At 45.5% G+C, this 21,411-nt stretch overlaps 1 protein-coding gene across 4 annotated transcripts in view; it reads left to right on the top strand.

Annotated features, from left to right (window-relative positions):
* The window catches only part of myo7aa (myosin VIIAa), a 268,383-nt gene that overhangs the window by 83,625 nt on the left and 163,347 nt on the right, over positions 1-21,411 (top strand). For all 4 annotated transcript variants that reach the window (XM_069892099.1, XM_069892100.1, XM_069892096.1 and 1 more), the window contains 4 exons: positions 8,284-8,468; positions 11,153-11,274; positions 15,545-15,687; positions 18,647-18,760. In XM_069892099.1, coding sequence (XP_069748200.1) covers positions 8,284-8,468; positions 11,153-11,274; positions 15,545-15,687; positions 18,647-18,760 — 564 coding nt within the window. The remainder of the gene's footprint in view (positions 1-8,283; positions 8,469-11,152; positions 11,275-15,544; positions 15,688-18,646; positions 18,761-21,411) is intronic.

Raw genomic sequence — 21,411 nt, 5'->3', positions numbered from 1 at the left:
GTAAATGTTGACTCCCTCACCCTGCCACTGCTTTTATGGCCCTGGCTGCGCTCTCACTGCCCATCTGAGCTCCTTATGTCCCTGACTCTGGCCGCCTGCCCACGAGAGCTTCCGACACCCCGGCCGCTGACCCTCACCCCAGCAGCCTGCCACCAGAGCTGCTGACGCCCTGAATGCAGACTTGCCACCCGGTCCTGCCCATCAGAGCTCCCAACACCTTGAATGATGCAGGTACTTACCGTGGTCAAAAGTATGACCATGTAAAAGTAAACCCCACCAAAAAATTTGACCTTAAAAATTAGTCCAAAAAAGTCAGCCATGACACAAACATATAAGGTCATTTACATGCTCCTAATTTTGTTTGGAAAGGCAAGGGCACAGTGTGCACCCTGCCAGCGTAGGTGTGGCATGGTTAGCTTAGCATATAATTCCACAGTTTTTACACCACCAGTGATCAGAGTTCGAATCCGGCGGTGTCTGTGAGGAGTTTGTACGTTCTCCCCGTGTCTACACGGGTTTCCTCCGCGTTGAACGGTTTCCACCCACCCTTCAAATCGTACGGGAGTTGCAGGTCAATTTGGGTATTTGGGCGCCGCGGGCTCGTGGGACAGAAGAGCCCGTTATCATGCTGTATGTCTAAATTTAAATATGTTTGTGGAGCACACAATAATCAATTTGACATGATGGAGCAAATTAAACAGCTTTAATTACCAAAAACCTGGGCATTACTGATACACGACGACTTGGCCAGGTTCCAGGTACAGGAGCAAGTCCAGGCACACCAGCCTTTACTGGGAAATCCGGAGAAGAGCCAAGGGAGGGGTCAGGGAAGGTCAGGTAGATTCGGACTGGCCAGTCCATACATCGGTACAAGTGCCTTTCACCACATTGTTAAATTTTTTTTAAAAGCAAATTTAAATTTAATGTTGGGTGATTGTGAAAGAAGAAAGAACTGGTGGAGCTCTTGGCCAGTTCCCCTGCCAGCAATCTATCTGTGGAATTATCTTCCAACTCTGACCTCTTTTGGAGTTTCTGGAGCCCACTGATGGTGAATAATTAAACAAGTTAAATATAATGCAATTAATTTTGTCCTCCGTATTAAGTTTCATTGCAGTGCATTTACTAATAGGACGGGTTTACTATTACAAGTCCCTGTAGAAATGAGTTTGTCACACCGAATCCTTCAGACACCCCCCTGAATCCACTTTGAAATACTTTCCTGGGTATTTAAATGAATTTTCTTTCGCTTCATTTCCAAAATCTGCAACTTTTCCTGGAAGATTAAAGTATTTTCTGGACCACTACTTCACCCGCCTGTCTCTGGTCATCCAGATTGGAGATGAATTATTCGCTTTGTCACAATGGAAGGAGATACCTCAGAGAGCGGCCTACTGCTCTCGACCTCGTAGCAGTGGTTCTCAACCTTTTTTCCACTCACACGCCACTTTAAGTATTCTCTATGCCAACGGTGCTCTGTGATTAGTAAGGGATGGCTTAAGGTGGGATGTGGGTGGTAAGAAAATGTTTGCAAACCACTGTCTTAATCGTACCTCATTGACTCGTTATGTGCACGGTTTCAGAACTCCAAAGGAAATGGGCCAATGACAATTTTTCTCAAGCAAAATCTTCTTTTGGCTTGGCTTCGCGGACGAAGATTTATGGAGGGGGGTAAACGTCCACGTCAGCTGCAGGCTCGTTTGTGGCTGACAAGTCCGATGCGGGACAGGCAGACACGGTTGCAGCGGTTGCAGGGGAAAATTGGTTGGTTGGGGTTGGGTGTTGGGTTTTTCCTCCTTTGCCTTTTGTCAGTGAGGTGGGCTCTGCGGTCTTCTTCAAAGGAGGTTGCTGCCCGCCGAACTGTGAGGCGCCAAGATGCACGATTGGGTCTCAACTTTCCCTTCCCATTCACATCCCACCTTAAGCAATCCCTTCCTAATCACAGAGCACTGATGGCCTAGGGATTACTTAAAGTGGGATGTGAGTGGAAAGAAAAAGGTTGAGAACCACTGACTTAATGGATTAAGTGTTTAAAGTCGGGGGTGGGGGGGTGGGGGGGTGGGGGGAGGAGTTGAAAAGTGATGAGTGGAGCAAGTTTTGTTTTGATGCAGAGAGTGGTGGGTGCCTGGTGCGGCCTGTCAGGAGTAATGGTGGAAGCAGATGCAATAGTAGCATTGAAGAGGCTTCTCATAGACACCTGAATATGGAAGGAGGTGCAGCATATCTCCTCTCCACTCCCACCCCATCACATTTTTTTAAAATTCAGGTGCCTGCTTGCTTTTATTTCGCTCGTATCTTGATGAAGGACCATGGACCGAACTGTTGGTTACCTTTTACGCCTGTGACATGCTGGGTTTCTCCAGAACTTTTGTGCATTGCACTACAATCCCAGCGTCTGCAGACTTTCCTGTTTGATTGTAAGCAGCAAAGTTTCTGTTTAATTTGGCCTCGTGATTGGCACAGACGTTAATGGGCTGAAGGGTCTGTCCCTGGGCTGTACTGTACTACGTTCCAAGGTGTCTTTAGAAAACAGGATCCATTTGGACAAGTACATTTTCTTTCTGGTAAACTGAATGTAATGGATCAGGCTAATTGCTAAGTTCTCAAGTGTAGAATTTTCTCATCTGCTAAAGTAAAGTGATGCTGTAGGTCCCACAAGAAACACATATACCTTCTTGGAGTATACAAATCCTTCTTAATTAGAATCCCACCACTTATCTCCAAGAGAGAGAGTGTGTAGCAAATGCCCTGTTCGACCCCTGCTGTTGTAGAACACACAGAACCTTGATCTTTTGTTTTTCAAAACTGCAAAAGCAAAAGTTGATTTGGCTGCTTTATTAGTAAGGACGTCAAATATTCTGGGGAGAAGGCAGACGAAGACATCGGCCTTGGTGGAGCAGATTTGATGGGCCAAACGGCCTCATTCTTCTCCGATCTCTTGAGGCTGTATATGTGCCGCGCCCCCGCCTTATTATCTCCTAAATCCCGCGCTTTGCTTTTCGTGGTCGTGGTCTGGTGGTGGTATGCATTCCCTCTCTAGCTATGTGCTGATGAGCCCGGCGAGAAAGAAGTTGGATCTCGTATTTCATTTGTCAGATCGACACAAAAGCAGGTTGTGGTTGTCACACATCCTCTACTATGAATAATGCTCGGTGACTAATTTTGGGAAATAATAGATTACAGGATGCTTTTGAAAAGTGATAAAATGAAGTGTGGACCAAATTCTTTCAACCAGCCATTCTCCACCTGTTTATTTTGGTGATGCTTCAAAGTTTTTGCTCCCCCCCCCCCCGTGAAGTGGTCAAGTCTTGGTTTCTTCCTTTCAGAAGCTCTGATAGTTCAGTGGTTAGAGCACTGGCCTTGTAAACCAAGGGTTGCGAGTTTGTTCTTCGCTGGAGGTGCATTCCTGTGACAAAGTGGCGACTCTCTGTCTCACGGTAGACAAAGCTAAAGAATTTCACTCATGTTACATTCTCAATGTACATGACGATAATGGAACCTTTTACTTCTCTCCTACCGACCACATACAAAAAATAAAAATGTTTGATGCGAGGTGGAACTAAAACGAAGCTTTTGCGTGAATGTGGTGTAGCCCCCGGTTGGGGGGTGGGGGTGTTTGGTGAGGCCACAGTGACTCCGTTGAGAATGGCTGCTGTTGAGGCAGGGTTCTGCCTCAAAGTCGAGCAGTAGGATCTATGTGGTTGGAACAAGGCAGAAGTGTTCAGCGGGTGTAAGTTGCACGCGCAAGGTCTCCCAAGCTGCTTAATGTAAACGATGATTTGGAATTTGGAATTTCACATGTCCGAGCTCCTTTGTTGGTGCTTTCCATGTCTTTGGGGCAGACCGTAAGAAGCTGCCATTGGGATAAACACAGAAGATGATGGCCATTTAATGTGCTGTTCCTGTGTTGTAAGGATTCCATTCTTTTCTCACAATTCTTCCGTCTCTTTCACATCTGCTCCCAGGTTGGAGTCCTTTATGCCAGAACATCTGAGATGTCCTTCAAAAAGGTGGCTCCCCCTCCACTACCATCAACCTGCATATCTTCCATTACCCGCACATCTGTCCTGGCCTCCTCCACCCCATGTGAAACAAGGACAGGATTCCCTTGTCCTCACCTACCGCCCGACCCTTGTCCACATCCTCTACCACCTACTATGTGATCCCACCACTAGATACATATTCCCCTCTATACTTTCCACAGGGACCATCCCTCACCCACTCCTCCCTTCCCACCAATCACCCGCTTGGCACCTTCCCCCTGTGACCGCAGGAAGCGCCACACTTGCGCCTTCTCCCTCAGCACCATTCGAGGGCCCAAGACAGTCCTTCCAAGTGAAGCAGGGGGCCATCTACTGCATCTGGTGTTCCTGTTGTGGTCTGCTCTACATCTGAGACACACAGCACAGACTAGGGGATTGCTTCATTGAGTATCTTGGCTTGGTCAGCCGCAAGAGCGGGGATCTACCAGCGGCCACCTGTTTCAATTCTCCGCCCTACTCCCTTGACGACACGTCTGTCCATGGTCTCATACACTGTCGCATTGAGTTCACCTGTGAATTGGAGGAACAGCACTTTGTATTCTGTCTGGGCACTCTCCAACTGGATGGTGTTAACGTGGACCTTTCTGCTAGCCCCCCTCCCACCCCTCTGTCCCGATTTCTTCTCTCTCTCTTTCTCTCTCTCTCTCTCTCTCTCCCCTTTTCCTTCCGTCTCCTTTCCTCCCGCTCAGCCTTCACAGAGCCTCCCCCGATCAATTCTCACCTGTCCGCTTATCCACGTCCTCCTATCGCCGTTTGCCTTGTCCTGCCTTTTCTTCCCTCCTCCCCCAGCCTTTTCAGTCAGGCACCTGCCTTCTTTACTCATGCCTTGATAAAATGCTCAGGCCTGAAACGGTGGTTGTGTATCTTTACCTCCCCACAGACACTGCAAGACCTGCTGAGTTTTTACTACCCTCATGGCATCTGCAGTCTTTTCATGCTTCACTCTGACCTCTCCTGCTGCTTGCTATCTCCTTGACATCTATTTCCTGCTGCCTCCCCTCATGGGGTATGGACTCTGCAATGCCAGCATTCATTGCCCTTCTCTTCTTGCCTCTAAACGAAGGATGGACATCGAAAATTAGCTCACAGTACAGGCCCTTCTCCCATGATTTTGTGCTGACCTAGGTAATCTAAACCTTCCCTCCCTCATGCCCCTAACCCTCTATTTTTTTTCTTGCACCCATGTGCCTTAAATGTTTGTATTGTACCAGCCTCCATCACCAAAGCATTTCAGGTGCCCACCGCTCAGTGTTTTAAAAAAAAATAATACTTACCTCTGACATCTCCCTTGAACCTTTCTCCCTCACCTTGTACAGATATCCCCAGGAACAAGGTGCAGGCTGCCTGCCCTATCAAAGCCCCTCATGACCTCTCAGTCCCCTCTCCATCCTTATCATTGCTGCAAAGAGAAAAGCCCCTTGCTCGATAGGGCACGCTCTCCAATCCAGGCATCGTCCTGGTAAATCTCCTCTGCACCTTCTCTAATCCATCAACGACTAGGACTGAATGCAATACTTCAAGTGTGGTCTAACCACGGGGGAAGTGGTTAGTGGGTCTGAAGTCACAAAAAAGACCAGGCCGTGGCAATCAAATCTTCTGTCTGTAAAGATGTATTTTGCAATGTCATATAGTTAATATTACTGGTAAGATCTTGAAATGTAGGATTTATTCAATTCTTCAAATTGTTGTAAATTTTCCAGCTGTATTCTTGGGTTTTGAACTTGTCTGTTGGATCACTGGTTTAGGTGACCTGCTCCCCTGGGTAACACCACGTCGTTGTCACTCTACTGTTCTGAGGTAGCGAAGGGTGCTATAGAAATGCAAGAATGCTTCCTTTTCTTTTAGCTACAATGTCCTCCCCTCATATACCTTTTTAACGCATTGCCTGCTCTCCCCCAACAGACTAACTGTGGCAGTAGGGTGAGTACAGTGCATGAACATCTCTCTCGCCTGAACATGCCGAAACCAGCACTGGTTACGGAGCTGAAACCGCATAATTAACTCCACACATCCCATTGTCAAAGGCTGCACTCTGCATGGCAAATGATGGGTTCTGGGCTCACCAGGGACATTTTTGTTATCATTTGTGCATTGTACCACCACTTACATTCTCTGAATGACCGTCTCGTGGTTCTGTGTCGCTGCAGTCAGCTGGTAATGGCTGGCTTTTCTCCAAGTGTCGTGTTGCTAGGGTTTGAAGAGAGAAAGCAGAAGGTGAACAAGCTGTCCTGATTGTTGGATGGCACACGTCCGACCTGACGAAACGGTGTTCTCCAGTCCTCGGTGCAAAAACCCGCAAGCACGCATCCAGACAAATGATACATACATAAAATTAGGTATTGTTGTTTCAGATGGTCAGTGTGAGCGGTTCATTCAGCGTCCACACTGCCCGTGGGAAGAAGCCATTCCTCAGCCTGGTGGGGCCGGCTCTGATCCTCCTGTATCCCTTCGCCCAACGGGAGCAGCTGAAAGATACTGTGTGCAGGGTGGAAGGGGTCCTCAATGATTTTGCGCTCCCTCTTCGGTCAACATTGATTTTGGGGTGGGGGGGAGGGAGACCCCATTGTGCCATAGTCGAACAAAAATATTTTTTGGGTGAGGGAGGGATTGAATGTTAAAGCATATTAATGGACTAAAAGGTCAACAAAAATGTACCCAGGTGAAACCAGATTGGGTTCCTTTCTCTAGGACAGGGAATGTGTGATCTAGATTCCGTTTAATTATCATAACAAGATACATAAAAATCCTTCCTTGGGTTTGCTCTGTAATGGCACTCTAGAACCTAGAGCAAATAACATTCCAGCACAGGCCAGCCCTTCAGCCCACGATGTTGTGCCAACCTATGAAAACCTACTCCACAACAATCAAACCCTTCTCTACCTCACACTTGTCATCCATGTGCCTATTTAAGAGTCTTTTGAGTGTCCCTATTTTACCAGCCTCCACCACAATCCCTGGCAATAGCATTCCAAGTACCCACAAAAAAAGTCTTGCCTCTCACATCTCACCCAAACTTTCCTCCACACTCCTTCAACAGGTGTCTTGTGGTACTTGCTATGGAGAAGGGTGCCGGCTGTCCACTCTATCTAAGCCCCCCTTGTAATCTAGACACCTCAAAGGCACCCCTCATCCTTCTTCGCTCCAAAGAGAAAAGTCTTAACTCTGACAACCTTGCCTCATAAGACATGCTCTCCAATCCAGGTGCCCTCCTTTGTAAATCCCCTCTACGCTGTCTCCAAAGCTTCCACCTCCTTCCTGTAATGAGAGAACCAGGCTGAACACAATATTCCAATTGCAGTCTAATCAGAGTTTTATACAATCCAACCAGAGGTTTGACTTGTGGAATGCAAAGTGTGCCAGTCAGCTAGGTGTCCGCAACATTCCACGTCTCTCCGCATCCCGTGTAACCCCTCGCCTACACACAAGATCATTTACAGTGGCCAATGAACTTCACCAACCCATTTATGTGGGATAAAACCAGAGAACCTCCAGGTTGTCCATGAGGAGACCACACAAATGGGTGCAGGAGGTCTGGATCGAATCTGGGGCTCTGGTGCCACATGGTGGTGTCGCCACCAGCTGTGTGCCACTTGAACGTGTGAAAGTTTCCCTGCTAATGTTATATCCAGTGTTCACAGACTGAAATGTTCTGGGTGCAGGGCAGCTGTGTGTTGGAGGAGAGAGAACCATAAGGTTTGGAGGTCTGTGCATCACTGGAGTGTGTGTGTGTGTGTGTGTGTGTGTGTGTGTGTGTGTGTGTGTGTGTGGAGGGGAGACCCTGTGCAAGATACAAAATCATGAGGTGTAAAGGTAGAGTGAATGAAAACAGAGGTTTGGTGAGACGAGAACTAGATGATATGGGTTAAGGGGGGGAAAGGTGAGACGTCTACAGGTAGGTTCTTCTTCCTTAGGGGTGAGTGCGAATGAGCTGCCAGATGAAGTGGCGAATGTGGGCTCAATTTTGATATTGAATAAAAATTTGGACAGGTACATACATGGGTGGGAGGGGTACGGAGGGATATGGTCTAGGTGCAGGTCAGTGGAACAAGGCAAAATAATTGTTTGGCACCGACTCGATGGCTGAAGGGCTTGTTTAGTGCTGTATCGTTCTGTGGAGGAGAGAGCTCCACAGGGTTCGGTGGTCAGATTATAACTGGCGTGTGTGGGGAACTCCTGTGCAGGAGGTGAGAGGGCCCCTGGGTTCGGAGGACTGCTTTTGACTGGTGTGATGTGACTGTTTCAGACCTACACTGGTTCTATCCTGGTGGCAGTGAATCCCTACCAGTTGCTGCCTATCTACACGGCCGAGCAAATCCGGTATTACACCAACAGGAAGATAGGGGAGATACCACCTCACATCTTTGCCATTGCCGATAACTGCTACTTCAACATGCAGCGTAACAACAAGAACCAATGTTGCATCATTAGGTGAGTGCGAAACTACTAATCAGTGGCCCTGCGTCGAGCGTCACTTGTCAGCTTCCAAGTTAACCCTCCCTGTCATGCGTTGAGGTACAGTGAAAAGGATGGTTTTCTGAGCTGTCCATTAGACACAGAAGCAGAATTGGGCCACTCAGCCCATCAAGTCTGCTCCACCATTCAAATTATGGCTGGTGGATTTTTCCTTTCCTTCCCATTCCCTTGCCTTCTCATCATCACATTGGACACCCTTATTAACCTGTACACCTTTGTTTTAAAACTTCCCAAGGACTTGGCCTCATGGCTGGCTGTGGCAGCAAATTCCACAGATTTGCTCTCCCTTGAGCTGAAAAAACACCTCTCCATGTCAGTACCTCTCATCTCTGTACTCTGTCCAACAAGTCTATCAGTACAGAGAGTAAGTGGGATTACAGAGAGAGATCAGTTTGAAGTGAGCAAGACCAATGTTATTTTACTGGTGTGAGGTTCATTCTGGAGTCTAGGAACTGCTCCATATACAAGAGCACAAGAAGCTGCAGAAGGTTGTGAATGTGGCTCAGACCAATGGACCCCTCCACTGCCCTCTATTGGCTCGATCAATAACTCCCATTGTGGTGTCACACTGGATTCCTTGTAAAACGTTTTAACACTGCATGTAAAGGTTAAAACATTGTGTTTTTGATTTTTAGTTAATTTTGTGCCTGTCTCTTTAAGAGAACTATTGTTTGTAGTGTTACCATGGTGACTATGATGTAATATCCGCCCAGGCTAACTGCTTGCTCTCATTCTAAAAGATGTGAAGGAAGCGTGAGGATGAGAAATTTTTCTTTAAATTTTGTATTTGCATATATCTTTGTGTTTTGATTGCAGTCTTTTAGCTATTGGTTTCGTTATTTCAACTTTTCAGTAATTAGAGCAGTGGTTCTCAACCTTTTTCCTTCTACTCGCACACTACTTTAAGTATTCTCCATGCCATCAGTGCTCTAAGATTAGTAAGAGATTGCTTAAGGTGGGATGTGGGTGGAAAGAAAAAGTTTGAAAACCACCATTTCATTTGTACCTCATTGACTCATTATGTGCACGGTTTCAGAACTCCAAAGGAAATGGGCCAATGACCATTTTTCTCAAGCAAAATATTTCAATAACAATTTGGGTCTAGAGCAGTGATTCTCAACCTTCCCTTCCCACCCACATCCCACCTTAAGCAATCCTTTACTAATCACAGAGCCCCGATGGCGTAGGGATTACTTAAAGTGGGATGTGAGTGGAAAGAAAAAGGTTGAGAACCATTGAATTAGAATCTAAAGAACTATCTTTATACAGTAATCAAATCAAACACTTTTTCCATTTTCTGACCATTTTCAAATTTATGCAAAATATCAGTTAATTTTGGCTAAATTAAGTTGTATATTTTGGATGTTGTTCAGCTGTTGGTATAGGTTAAAAAGGTTGGTGTTCTGGAATTCAAAATGGTGTAGTGATGTGGTGATTTGTTAGTCCTGTCCCTGATCAATTTTTTCACCAGCCAAGGCTAAATTACTCTACATTCCTGCACTTGCTGCTCTGCCGTTCTGTACTTGCCAGGAATACCCCCAAAATTTTTGTGGATTTTTCCCATCTTCAGGCAAAGTCCACAAACCATCCATAAACATTTGGAAGATTTATAGCCAGGCATTCCACAATATGCACTCTGCTTTCTCCCGCCTTGCTCAGAACTTCACCGTAGAGCGGATTTGGTTTTTTATATATATATATATGTGTGTGTGTAAAAAAAAAAAAAAAAAAAAAAAAAAAAACATCTCATGCTGGAATGTATATTTGCTTTGGCGACACGGTTGGTGTAACAGTTAGCACAATGCCTTTACAGTGCCAGCAATCGGGGTTCGAATCCCGTACTGTCTGTAAGGAGTTTGTACATTCTCCCCGAGCCTGTGTGGGTTTCCCTGGGGGCTCTGGATTTCTCCCACTGCTTGAAACGTACTGGGGGTGTAGGTTAATTGGGCGGCATGGATTCATGGGCCAAAATGGCCTGTTACCGCGCTGTACGTCTAAATATAAAAAAATTAAAATCACGAGGGGAATAGATCAGATGAAGAGTCTTTTGCTTTGAGTAGGGGAATCTGTAACCAGAGGACACAGGTTTAAGATGAGGGGGTGAGATTTAACAGGATCTTGAGGGGTAGGCCTTTTCACACATCGGTGGTGGGTGTCGGGAATGGACTGATGGAGGTGGTGGTTAAGGCAAGGACTATTGCAATGTTGAAGAAACATCTGGATGGATACATGGATATGATGGGTTTAGAGGGGTGTGGGTGAAACGCAGGCACATGGGACTAGTGTGGATGGGATATTTTGGTGGGCGTGGGCAAGTTAGGCTGAGGGGCCTATTTCCATGCTGTATGACTATTAATATGGAAGATGGGCTTAATATTCCTGAATTAAGGCTTTTGTTTTACACGAACTTAACAAATGAATATAGACTTTGAGATCTTAAACCAGTGGTTTTCCACCTTTTACTTTCCATCCAAATACCACCTTAAGTAATCACAGAGCATCTATGGCAGAGGATGTCAGGTCTTATGTGAGTGCGTGGAAAAATTGTTGAGAACCACAGTCTTAAGTCAATTGAATTTTTGCTAAACATTTGAATGCAAGTGTGATTGACTTGTAACTTTTCTTTTGGGGACTTCTAGCGGAGAGTCTGGCGCTGGAAAGACCGAGAGCACCAAGTTAATACTGCAGTTCCTGGCAGCGATCAGTGGGCAGCATTCGTGGATTGAACAGCAAGTCCTTGAGGCAAACCCTATTCTGGAAGGTGTGTTGGAGTCATCTTGAGGCTGCAATGTGCGCTGGAGGCCAGATTCAGGACTGGGATTGGAGAGGGTGAATGTTCATACGGCATGTGTGGATGGAGATCCCTTTTCAAGCAGCTGCCTGAATTTATCCACATGTTCTCGTCCACCATTTGTACAGAACGGCTCTGATTATCTAAAATGGTCGAGACTGGGCCCATTTTGGATAAACATTGTTTTCGGAGAACCGGTCTTTTTTTAAAAAAGCAGGCCAGTAGCAACAGAAAATCACTCGTAACAGTGTTTATACAACAATAAACAACAAGGTAAAGCTTTTAAAGCATTAAAATAAAGTTTAATTCTCACCAAAAAAAAAATGCTGGCCACTGCCGATCACTGACACCTCCCCACTAAGGCCCTGCTCGTGCCGGGAGCCAGAGAGTCCCACTCCTGCCCAGGAACTTGAGGCCCCCCACTGTTGCTGGCACTGGGGGCCCGACATCCCCAGCCAGTTCAGCTCCAAAAAAATTTCAGCTAAATGAGGATTTCAGAGAATCCGACTTTGGATAATCAAAGTTGTACTGTATTTGTATATTCCACTTTCAGAATCTGGGTATTAGTGGCCAAGGCCAATCTTTAACCTCAAAATAATAGTGAGAATTTATTGTCATATAAATTGTACAATGTTTATATGCATTAATTTCCTTGTTGTGGTCACACAGATACACCAACTACAGTAGAATAATGTAAAATATTGCCGTATGCCAAGACAAAAATGAGATGATAGAAAAAGATGGACAAATATTCATATTTGCAGTTGGTGCTAAAATTAAAGTGACCTTTCAATGGTGTGGACAGATCATTTGATGATCCCAGAGTAGTTTATAGCTGGTATCGTCAAGGAATGAATCATTCAAGAAAGAAATCAGTCCAAATGCTCATTTTCTTTTCTAGTGTAGACTTCATGAACAATTTTTTAAAAGATGTATATACAGTGCAAAGTATTTTAACCATATAACAATTCCAACATGGAAACAGACCATCCTGACCATTCTAGTCTGCACCGAACCAAATCCTCTCTTCCAGCCCCACCTACCTGGACCCTGCCCATAGCCCTCCATTCCCCTCCCATCCATATACCCATCCAATTTTTTCCTTAAATGACAAAATGGACCCTGCCGCCACTACTTCTTCTGGAAGCTCATTCCACGAGGTCACCACTCTCTGAGTGAAGAAGTTCCCCCTCATCTTACTTCTAAACTTTTCCCCCTTAACTCATGATCTCTTGTTTCAATCTCTCCAAACCTCAAGGGAAAAAGCCGATCCCCCTCATAATCTTAATACCTGTATCAAATCCCCCCTCAGCCTTCTACACTCCAAGGAATCTGCTCAATCTTTCTTTGTAATCTAGATTCTGAAACCCAGGTAACATTTTCGTAAATCTTCTCTGCACTCTCTCCACCTTGTTGATATCCTTCCTATAATTTGGTGACCAGAACTGCACACAGTATTCCAAATATGGCCTCACCAAATGCCTTGAACCGTCTCAACATCACCTCCCAACTCCTGTATTCTATGCTTTGATTTATAAAGGCCAGCATACTAAAGGCCTTCTTACCACCCTATCCACATGAGACTCTACCTTCAGGGAACGATGAACCGTTATTCCTAGATCTTTCTGCTCCACTGCATTCCTCGATGCCCTCCCATTTACTACCGATGTCCTGTTTTGATTATTCCCACCAAAATGAAGCACCTCACACTTCTCAGCATTAAACTCCATCTGCCGTCTTTCAGCCCACTCTTCTAAGCCGTCCAAATCCCTCTGCAATCTCTGAAAATCTTCTTCATTATCCACAATTCCACCTATTTTAGTATCATCGCTTGTTTACTAATCCAATTTACCGCCCCATCAACCAGATCATTAATGTAAATGACAAACAGCAAGAGGCCCAATACAGATCCCTGAGGCACACCGCTTGTTACCGGCCTCCAGCCTGACAAACAGTTATCTACTGCAACTCTCTGGCATCTCCTTTCCAGCCACTGTTGTATCCATTTGACTATCTCAAAGTTAATACCTAGTGCATGAACCTTTCAGACTAACCTTCCATGTAGAACCCTATCGAAGGCCTTACTGAAGTCCATATCGACATCATCCACTGCTCTACCTTCATCAACATTTCTAGTCACCTCTTCAAAAAATTCAACAAGATTGGTCAAACATGACCTTCCACGCACAGACCTGTGTTGAGTGTTCCTGATCAGACCCTGTCTCTCCAGATATTTATATATATTATCTCTAAGAACGCTTTCCGTTAATTTACCTACCACAGACGTCAAACTTACAGGCCGATAATTGCTAGGCTTGCTCCTCGAACCCTTTTTAAACAAAGGAACCACATGTGCAACTCGCCAATCCTCCGGCACGATACCCGTCTCTAATGTCATTTGTATATGCACAAAGGGAAAACTGTCCAAGGTCTTTCAACGTTCAGTGACATATTTGGACATTGTTATTGTATCTTGTGGCTTTAACCCATTTACAGGCGCTCCTTAACTTGTGATGGGCTTTTGTTCCGGCAAACTCTCCGCAAGTAGAAAAAAATTAAGTCTAAAAAGAATCCCACACCTACCATTTTTGACGGGCTGTTTACAGGGCACTCGTTCGCGTGATTGCTTCAGAGACCGTGAGCGTGGTTGAGTCAGAATCATGAGGGTGGGGCGCTGTTGGCCAGAATCAGACACACACAAAGATAAAGACTGTACAACAGGCTTTAATCCACAAAGACTTCCACAGAGTCAGGCTGGCTGTGGCTGCAGCAACTCTGAGTGAGGCCTCGGGAGGCCGGCACAGGCTTATGTCCCGGAGGGTGATTGACACCCAACTGGGTGGGGCTTAATCCATTCAGGCCGAATGATTGACAGCCGGCCAGGTGTTGTCCTGTCCCCTTACACTCCTGAAGGTACAGAGGTTGCCTCCTGCAGTAGGCCGGTGGTGTACTACCACAACCTTCACCCAATTGGCCCAGGTGAATCACCTCGGCTGACCCCTGCTGAGCCCCTGCACGGCTTCGAGCCATTAGCCACAGCAGCCAAGAGGACCCAGCCTGCCCCCAATACTGGTTGCAGAACTATAAAGAACTATGTCCCCTTTGTTCTGCCTCTTTTGGACTCCTCGTGGCATGTAAGTAGCACCTTTCACACTGGGTTGGGGTGAGATTGGGTAGCAAGAGCTGTGTCCATACCTGGTCAAGGGGTGGGGGCACGTAGTATCACCATGATCCTGACTGTTGACTGTGTGTATTCATGTCATTTCCCCGGTCTCTGTCCGTTTCTCCCTCGTTATCCAAAATGTACATTTACCCCTTGCGTATTTGTGTATGTGTGTATAGGCACCTAGCATATTGACCATGTTGTCCCGTTTGCACCCCCAAAATAAACGTGTGCTTTGTACCTCAACTTTGGTCTGGTTCTTAACCCGTGGGACCCACACGAACCTGAACAACAGCAGCCAAACAGGTACTTTGTTGGAAAACAAAAGTACATTAGTATACCTCGGTGTGCATTATTACCCTCTTTGCTCCAAAGAAACTTCCCTGTCTCTCCCGACAACTAAAATCCTTCAATCCAGGCAACGTCCTCTGCAGCACAATTTTTTTCCCCTGTAACTTATTCTCTCACTGCCGTCGATTCTCCCCAGATTTTGACATCCAGCTACATACCATTTACTCCAGCGTACAAGACAACTCCATAAAAGAATACCCCAGATTTTCCACCTAAAACGTAGATTTGAGGTACACCTGCTGTACAAGATTACTCCAAGTCTTACTGCCCCAATAGTCCTTTACCAACCATCCCACTGACCAATGGAGTGGTGCTGTCACAATATTTTAAAAGCAAATTACCCAGTAGAGGTTTAAATTGTATTAGTATGTTTAAAAATAAACAGGCTATTTAAAGCTGATCGCAGTCAGGCTGGGCAGATGGACCCTGTGGGGGAGCGCTAAGACTTCGCTCTTAAGGTTCGGATTTTATACTTGGCCTATAAAATGACTCCTGGTTTTGGGGTGGACATTTTAGAAGTTCAAGTACCATCTTTTTTGCCAGCATATACGGTAATTTAGTGGCCAATTAATCCAGCTAAACCCGTGCAGTCATGGAAAATGTGCAAAGGTTAGTATTGAACCTGGGGGACTCCAGTGCCACTGCATTGGCCAATCATCCTCTCTGCAGCGTAGCCCAAACTGTTGCATTGTGACCTGACTACTCTGCACCTTTCCCTTGCTGCAGCGTTTGGGAATGCCAAAACCATCCGGAATGACAATTCCAGCCGTTTTGGGAAGTACATCGACATCCATTTTAACAAGCGAGGGGCCATCGAAGGAGCAAAAATAGAACAATATCTGCTGGAGAAATCTCGTGTTTGTCGCCAGGTAACTGTGTGGAGGGGTTCAACGTTTACTGGGGAAAAGTTACAACAGCTCAACATTTTGTCCCCTGGTGGAAACAAAATGCTTGGGAAACAAGTGTTGTTACATTCAGTTCTGGTCACCTCATTCTAGGAAGGACATGGAAGCTCTGGAGAGAGGGCAGAGGAGATTTACCGGGATGTTGCCTGGATTGGAAAATAAGTCTCATGAGGCAAGGTTAGCAGAGCTGGGACTTTTCTCTTTGGAGTGAAGAAGGATGAGAGGAGACTTACTAGATGTCTACTAGGTTATGAGAGGCATAGATAGGGTGGGCAGCCAGCGCCTGTTTCCCAGGGCAGGAATGGCAAACACCAGAGAATGTGTGTACAAAGTGAAGGGAGGGAAGTTTAGGGGAAATAGTTTAGGGGAATACATTTTTACGCAGAGTGTTATGGGAGCCTGGAATGCCTTGTCAGGGATGATGGTGGAGGTTGAAACATTAGGGCTTTTAGAGACGGTAAATAAAGCTCATGGTGCGACTAGAATCTGCTGGTTGGTTAAAGTAAATCCTGATTATTGTGTAAGGAATGAGATGCTGGAGAAACTCAGTGGGTCATGCAGCATTCATGGGTAGAAATGGTCAGGACTCTTATTGAGACTGAAGGAGAAAGAGGATATATTAAGGAAGCTTCACCCAGTGCAGAAGGTTTATTCATCGCCCTGGATGGAGGTACATGAGAGGTGTTTAGTGCTACTCACTGACTGTAATGGACATCACTTCAGGTGGTGGAAAGGTGGGTGGGATGGGAAGAACCAACTCGAGAGACCAATTCCTGCATCCGCCTCATCCAACCTAATCTTCATGTGGTGGGGTCCAGGGTAGTTATCCTGCGCATTGGCAAGACCAAATGCAGATTAGGTGACAGCTACACTGAACGCCTTCCCTCTATCTATGGCTCTGACCTTGAACTTCCTGTAGACAACTATTCCAATTCCACTGAGGCAAGTCTGTCCATGGCCTCGTCTATTGTCAGGGTGAGGCCAAATGTAAACTTAAGCAACACATCTTGTTCCTCCTGGACAGCCTTAAACACAAATGCATGCACATTTATTTTTTTTAATTTTAGTTAAGAATTTTGTGACATGTTCGCAGGCCTCATCTCAGTATGATTCCACTGTTTCCATCTCTTTCCTGCTCCTGTTCTTGCTTTTCTCTTTAATTTCTAGCCCCCTTTCAACACATTCCCCCCCCCCCCCATAGCCATCTGTCCCTCTCGTCTCGAGCCATGAGAGGCATGTTTACTGTAGCAGTTAATCGCAATGCTATTAATAGCACCAGCGATCTGAGTTTGAAACAGGCTCCATTTGTACCTGTGACTTAATGGGTATTTCCAGGGTTCTCTGGTTTTCTCCCACCCTTCAAATTTATGGGGTTGTAGGGTAATTGGGTATAATTGGGCAACGTGGGTCTCAATGGCCGGAATAGGCTTCTGACATGCGGTAAATAAATGTTGAAAAATTTAAAATTTGCCCCCCCCCCCCCCCCACACACAATATACTTCATCATTCAAGATTCCTTTATTCTCATGTAATAGTACAAGCAAATTTAAAAAATTGGAATTTATGGTTGTAAAACTGAAAACGCTGGGCAGATGAATCCACTGATCAGTGGCCAGGGTTCCCCATGCAGTACGGACACTGCAACTGAAGAAGGCAACAGGAAACCACTTCAGTATTTTTCCCCTTGTATAATCATGAACTCAACACCTGGTCTCAGCTCAAAGATGGACCGTTCACCAAAAGAGAACAGGGGAGGCAACAACTACAATTCAGAAATCGTGATATTTGGTGAGACACAATCGTTCATGCCGAGCGGCAAGACATCTGAATGAATATTAGTACAGAACATGTAATATTACATGAAATTGCTTTCTGCCTGGTGTAAGGCAGGCAGTGTCTCCATTAGTATTGCCCAGCACCCCTTACAGGAAGAGAAATAAGAGAGCCCTGTCAGTCGCTGAGTGTCCGTGGATTTGCTTCCAGCCCTCTCGCAGCCTCTACAGCTGCACAGACTCCAGTTCGATCCACCTCCAGATCCAGAAGACATGATCAAGAAGGTTTCGGTTCTCGAGGCCCTTCAGGAGACCTTCTTGCCCTCGGCACCCTCTTGAATCCCAGCTCTGGTGCCTAGTCCCAAAAGGCAATCTCCAGCAGCCTGTGTGGATCCACTGCAGGTCCTCCTACTTCCACTTGACATCGCTTCTTCCAACTTTGGTCATAACTGGTCCTGACCCGAAATGTTGACTGATTATTTCTACCCTCGGATGTTGCCCGAGTTCCTCCCGCACATCTTTGACTACTTGATGGTTGCCATAGTGAGATTTGAACCGGGTGGGGGGTGGTCTGGATTGAGAGCCGAGGGCTTTTCATTCCTAATCTGGGCGTTCAATCACTGTGCCTTTGAGAATAGGCAGATTTGGATTACTATTGCATTGTTTTCGGCTGTAGTGTTAAATATTGCCCTTCATAAAACTTGGGCAATGAGCTGATTTTCCAAAGGTTTACTAGCTGTGGAAAGGTTTCATTGTTCCTGCAGAAGCTGATTTAAACTGCACAGGTGGCGGGTGAAGGGGAGAGAAGGGGCAGGGATGTACAGCCCCAGATCCAGGTCAGATTTGTAATACTGGTAGGGATTCTGTTTCCAAAGAGGAAAGAACCTCTGGAATTGGCTGACGTCCTGCAAGGTAGATTCAATTCACTACGTTCTTTGGGCAAGAGATTTCCAATTTTGTTTTGGGTAGGGGGGGAAATGTCAAGGGTGGAATTTGGGTGTTGCTGACCAGGACAAAATGTTATTACCTATCTCTGATTGTCTTCGAGATGTTGATGAAATTGTGCAATCCCTCTCTCATGAAAGGACCTATTCTGAGGGAGGCATTGAGCCAGTCTGGTTGACTTGTGATGTTGTCCTGTCCTTGCTCAGGCTGACGGGGAGAGAAACTATCACATTTTCTACTGCATGCTGATGGGGATGAGTCCTGACCAGAAGAAGAAACTCGGTCTGGGGAGGCCTACAGACTACACCTACTTGACTATGGTGAGTCCTCTCAGGCTGATTGGAGTAGAGAGCTGTCCATGGTACTGATCAGATGAGTACCATTTAACCAGAAGAGCATAAGAAATAGGAGTAGGCCATCCAGCCCGTCGAGCCTGCTCTGCCATTCAGTGAGATCAGGGCTGATCTGATGATGGGCTCAGCTCCACCTACCTGCCTTTCCCCATGTCCCTTTAATGATGCAATCTTGTCTTAAAATATGTACTGGAGTTGTAGGCTAGTTGGATATAATTGGGCTCATGGTCTGAAAGGACCTTGCAGCATGTTCTAAATTTAAAATTTCAATATGTTTACTGAGGTCGCCTCCACTGCTTCTATGGACAGAGAATTCCATAGATGCACCACCCTCTGGGGAAAAGCAGTTCCTCTTCATCGCCGCCCTAAATCTACTACCCTGAATCTTGAGGCTCTTTCCCCCACTTCTCATCTCACCTACCAGTGGAAACAACTTACCGACTTCTGTCTGATCTATTTTTTTCATAATCCTCTCTCATTCTTCTAAATTCCAGCGAGTACAATCCCAAATTACTCAATCTCTCCTCATAGGAGGCTAACCCACCCTCCATGGAACAGTACAGCTCAGAAAGAGGCCCTTCAACCCATCTAGTTTGTGCTGAACTATTATTCTGACTAGTCAGATTGACCTGCACTGGGACCATCATCCCCCTTACCCCTCCCATCCATGTACCTATCCAATTTTTTTTCTATAATTGAACCCTCATTCATCTCTTCAGCTGGCCGCTCGTTCCACACTCTCACCACACGATGTGAAGAGGTTCTCTCTTATGTTCGCTTTCAACATTTCATTTTTTGCCCACATCCCATGGCCCTATAGCTGTTGTAGTTTGGTCTAATGTTGTTCCGCCACTGAATGCATGGAGTTAAATCCCTCATGTACCTCTATGCATTTGACCACCCACTTTGAACAACAAATATATTTTGTTTGTTATGCTATTGGTCTATTGGTATTAAATCTCCTTGTTCTTGTCCTGTTTGCATGACTTGGTTCTCTAATGGGGAACTGCTGTGACCATGGATTGAAGGTCAAAGTCACGATGGCAGGGCATGATACTCCCAATTCTGTACACTGTCTAATGCGAGATTTCTCAGTGACCAGACTCCAGAATGAACCTCACGCCAGTCATATGATGTGCCCTTTTCAAACTTGTGGCCCGCTTGGTGGCCTTTTCTGCACTCAAAGCAAACTTTGCCTTAACTCCATACAAGTGACAATAACCTTAAGCTCTGGAATGACCAATCTTGTGGGATCGGTGCGTGCTTCAAGATCAACATGTCTAATTTCCTCCATCGCAAAGCAGTGAGATCCAGAAATGTTAGGGGTTTGGAACCTACAGGAGTGGCATCAATGCTTTAAAACAAAATTTCGCCATCGTTATTCATTAAAAACGACAGGATATCTGGGATATATTTGTAATGCAGAAATGCTGAAGTTATTCTAAGTCAAGCTGCCTCTCCTTACATCCATTGTTAATTCCATAATTAAGTCATAATTGCTAACAAGCCATCAAGGACAAAAGAAACTCCAATTATTCAAAATGGTTGGGACCGGGCCAGCTTCAGATAAACGCTTTTTTTCCCCCAGAGAACTGGTCATTTTTTTAAAACAGCCCAGTAGCCACAGCAAATCACTTTTAACACTGTTTAAACAACAACAACAAACAACAAGGGAAGGCTTTTAAAGCCACCTTTTAAAGCCTTTTAAAATAATGTTTAATTCTCACCAAAATTGCTGACTGCCACCAATCACCGATACCTCCCGACCAAAGTTCCCACTCGCGGCCGGGAGCTCAAGATCCCCAGGTCAGTTCAGTTCTGAAAAAAATTGTTTGGATAAATGAGGATTTTGGAGAATCTGAGTTGTACTGTAATTATATGGTGTTGTGTTGTAATTCTGTTCCATTATGTGGGCAAAGTAGTTGAGGGTTATGGGGCTAAAGTTATGGGGATAAGGCTGGAAAGGGGTACTGATGGTAGTGATCAGCCATGATCTGTAAAATGGCGGTGCTGGCTCGACGGGCCGAAGGGCCTACTCCAGCTCCTATTGTCTATTGTCTATAAAAGTTGGTTTATTGTCTTGTTACATCTTTAGCCTTGTCTGTATGGTAATCTTCATTGAAGTTGGGCATAATTTGCTTTAAAATTATATCTGTGTGACTCGAGGACTCCCATAATTTATTCTCCCATTTATTTGGCATTTGAGATAAAAAATTGTTGGAGTGTCAATCGAATCTGGTGGTACTGGACAGACAGACTTTCCAATTAAAAGTGCTGGATTAAAAGGTTTGTCCAAGAATCCTTTCCACATTTCCACATTTGAACCTGACATCAGTAGTGGGTAAGTTATTGGAAGGTGTTCTTAGACAGGGGTTCCCAACCATTTTGTTCCACTGTACCCCTTGGGAATTTTTATAGGTTCCGGTGTACGCCTAAAAATTAAGGATAAAAGAACACGCCATAGTGCAATCTGACTGCAGATTACAATCCCATGTATTGTACAGTAGTGGTTATTCTCTCAGACCCAATGTACCCCCTGAAAAGTGCAAATGTACCACATGGGGACCCATGTTCTAAGAGATCGAATGTATGAGTATTTGAATGGACAGGGATTGTTC

This window comes from Narcine bancroftii, chromosome 7, assembly GCF_036971445.1.
Source record: "Narcine bancroftii isolate sNarBan1 chromosome 7, sNarBan1.hap1, whole genome shotgun sequence".
NCBI classification, from domain to species: domain Eukaryota; kingdom Metazoa; phylum Chordata; class Chondrichthyes; order Torpediniformes; family Narcinidae; genus Narcine; species Narcine bancroftii.
This window is presented reverse-complemented; position numbering and strand designations above follow the sequence as displayed.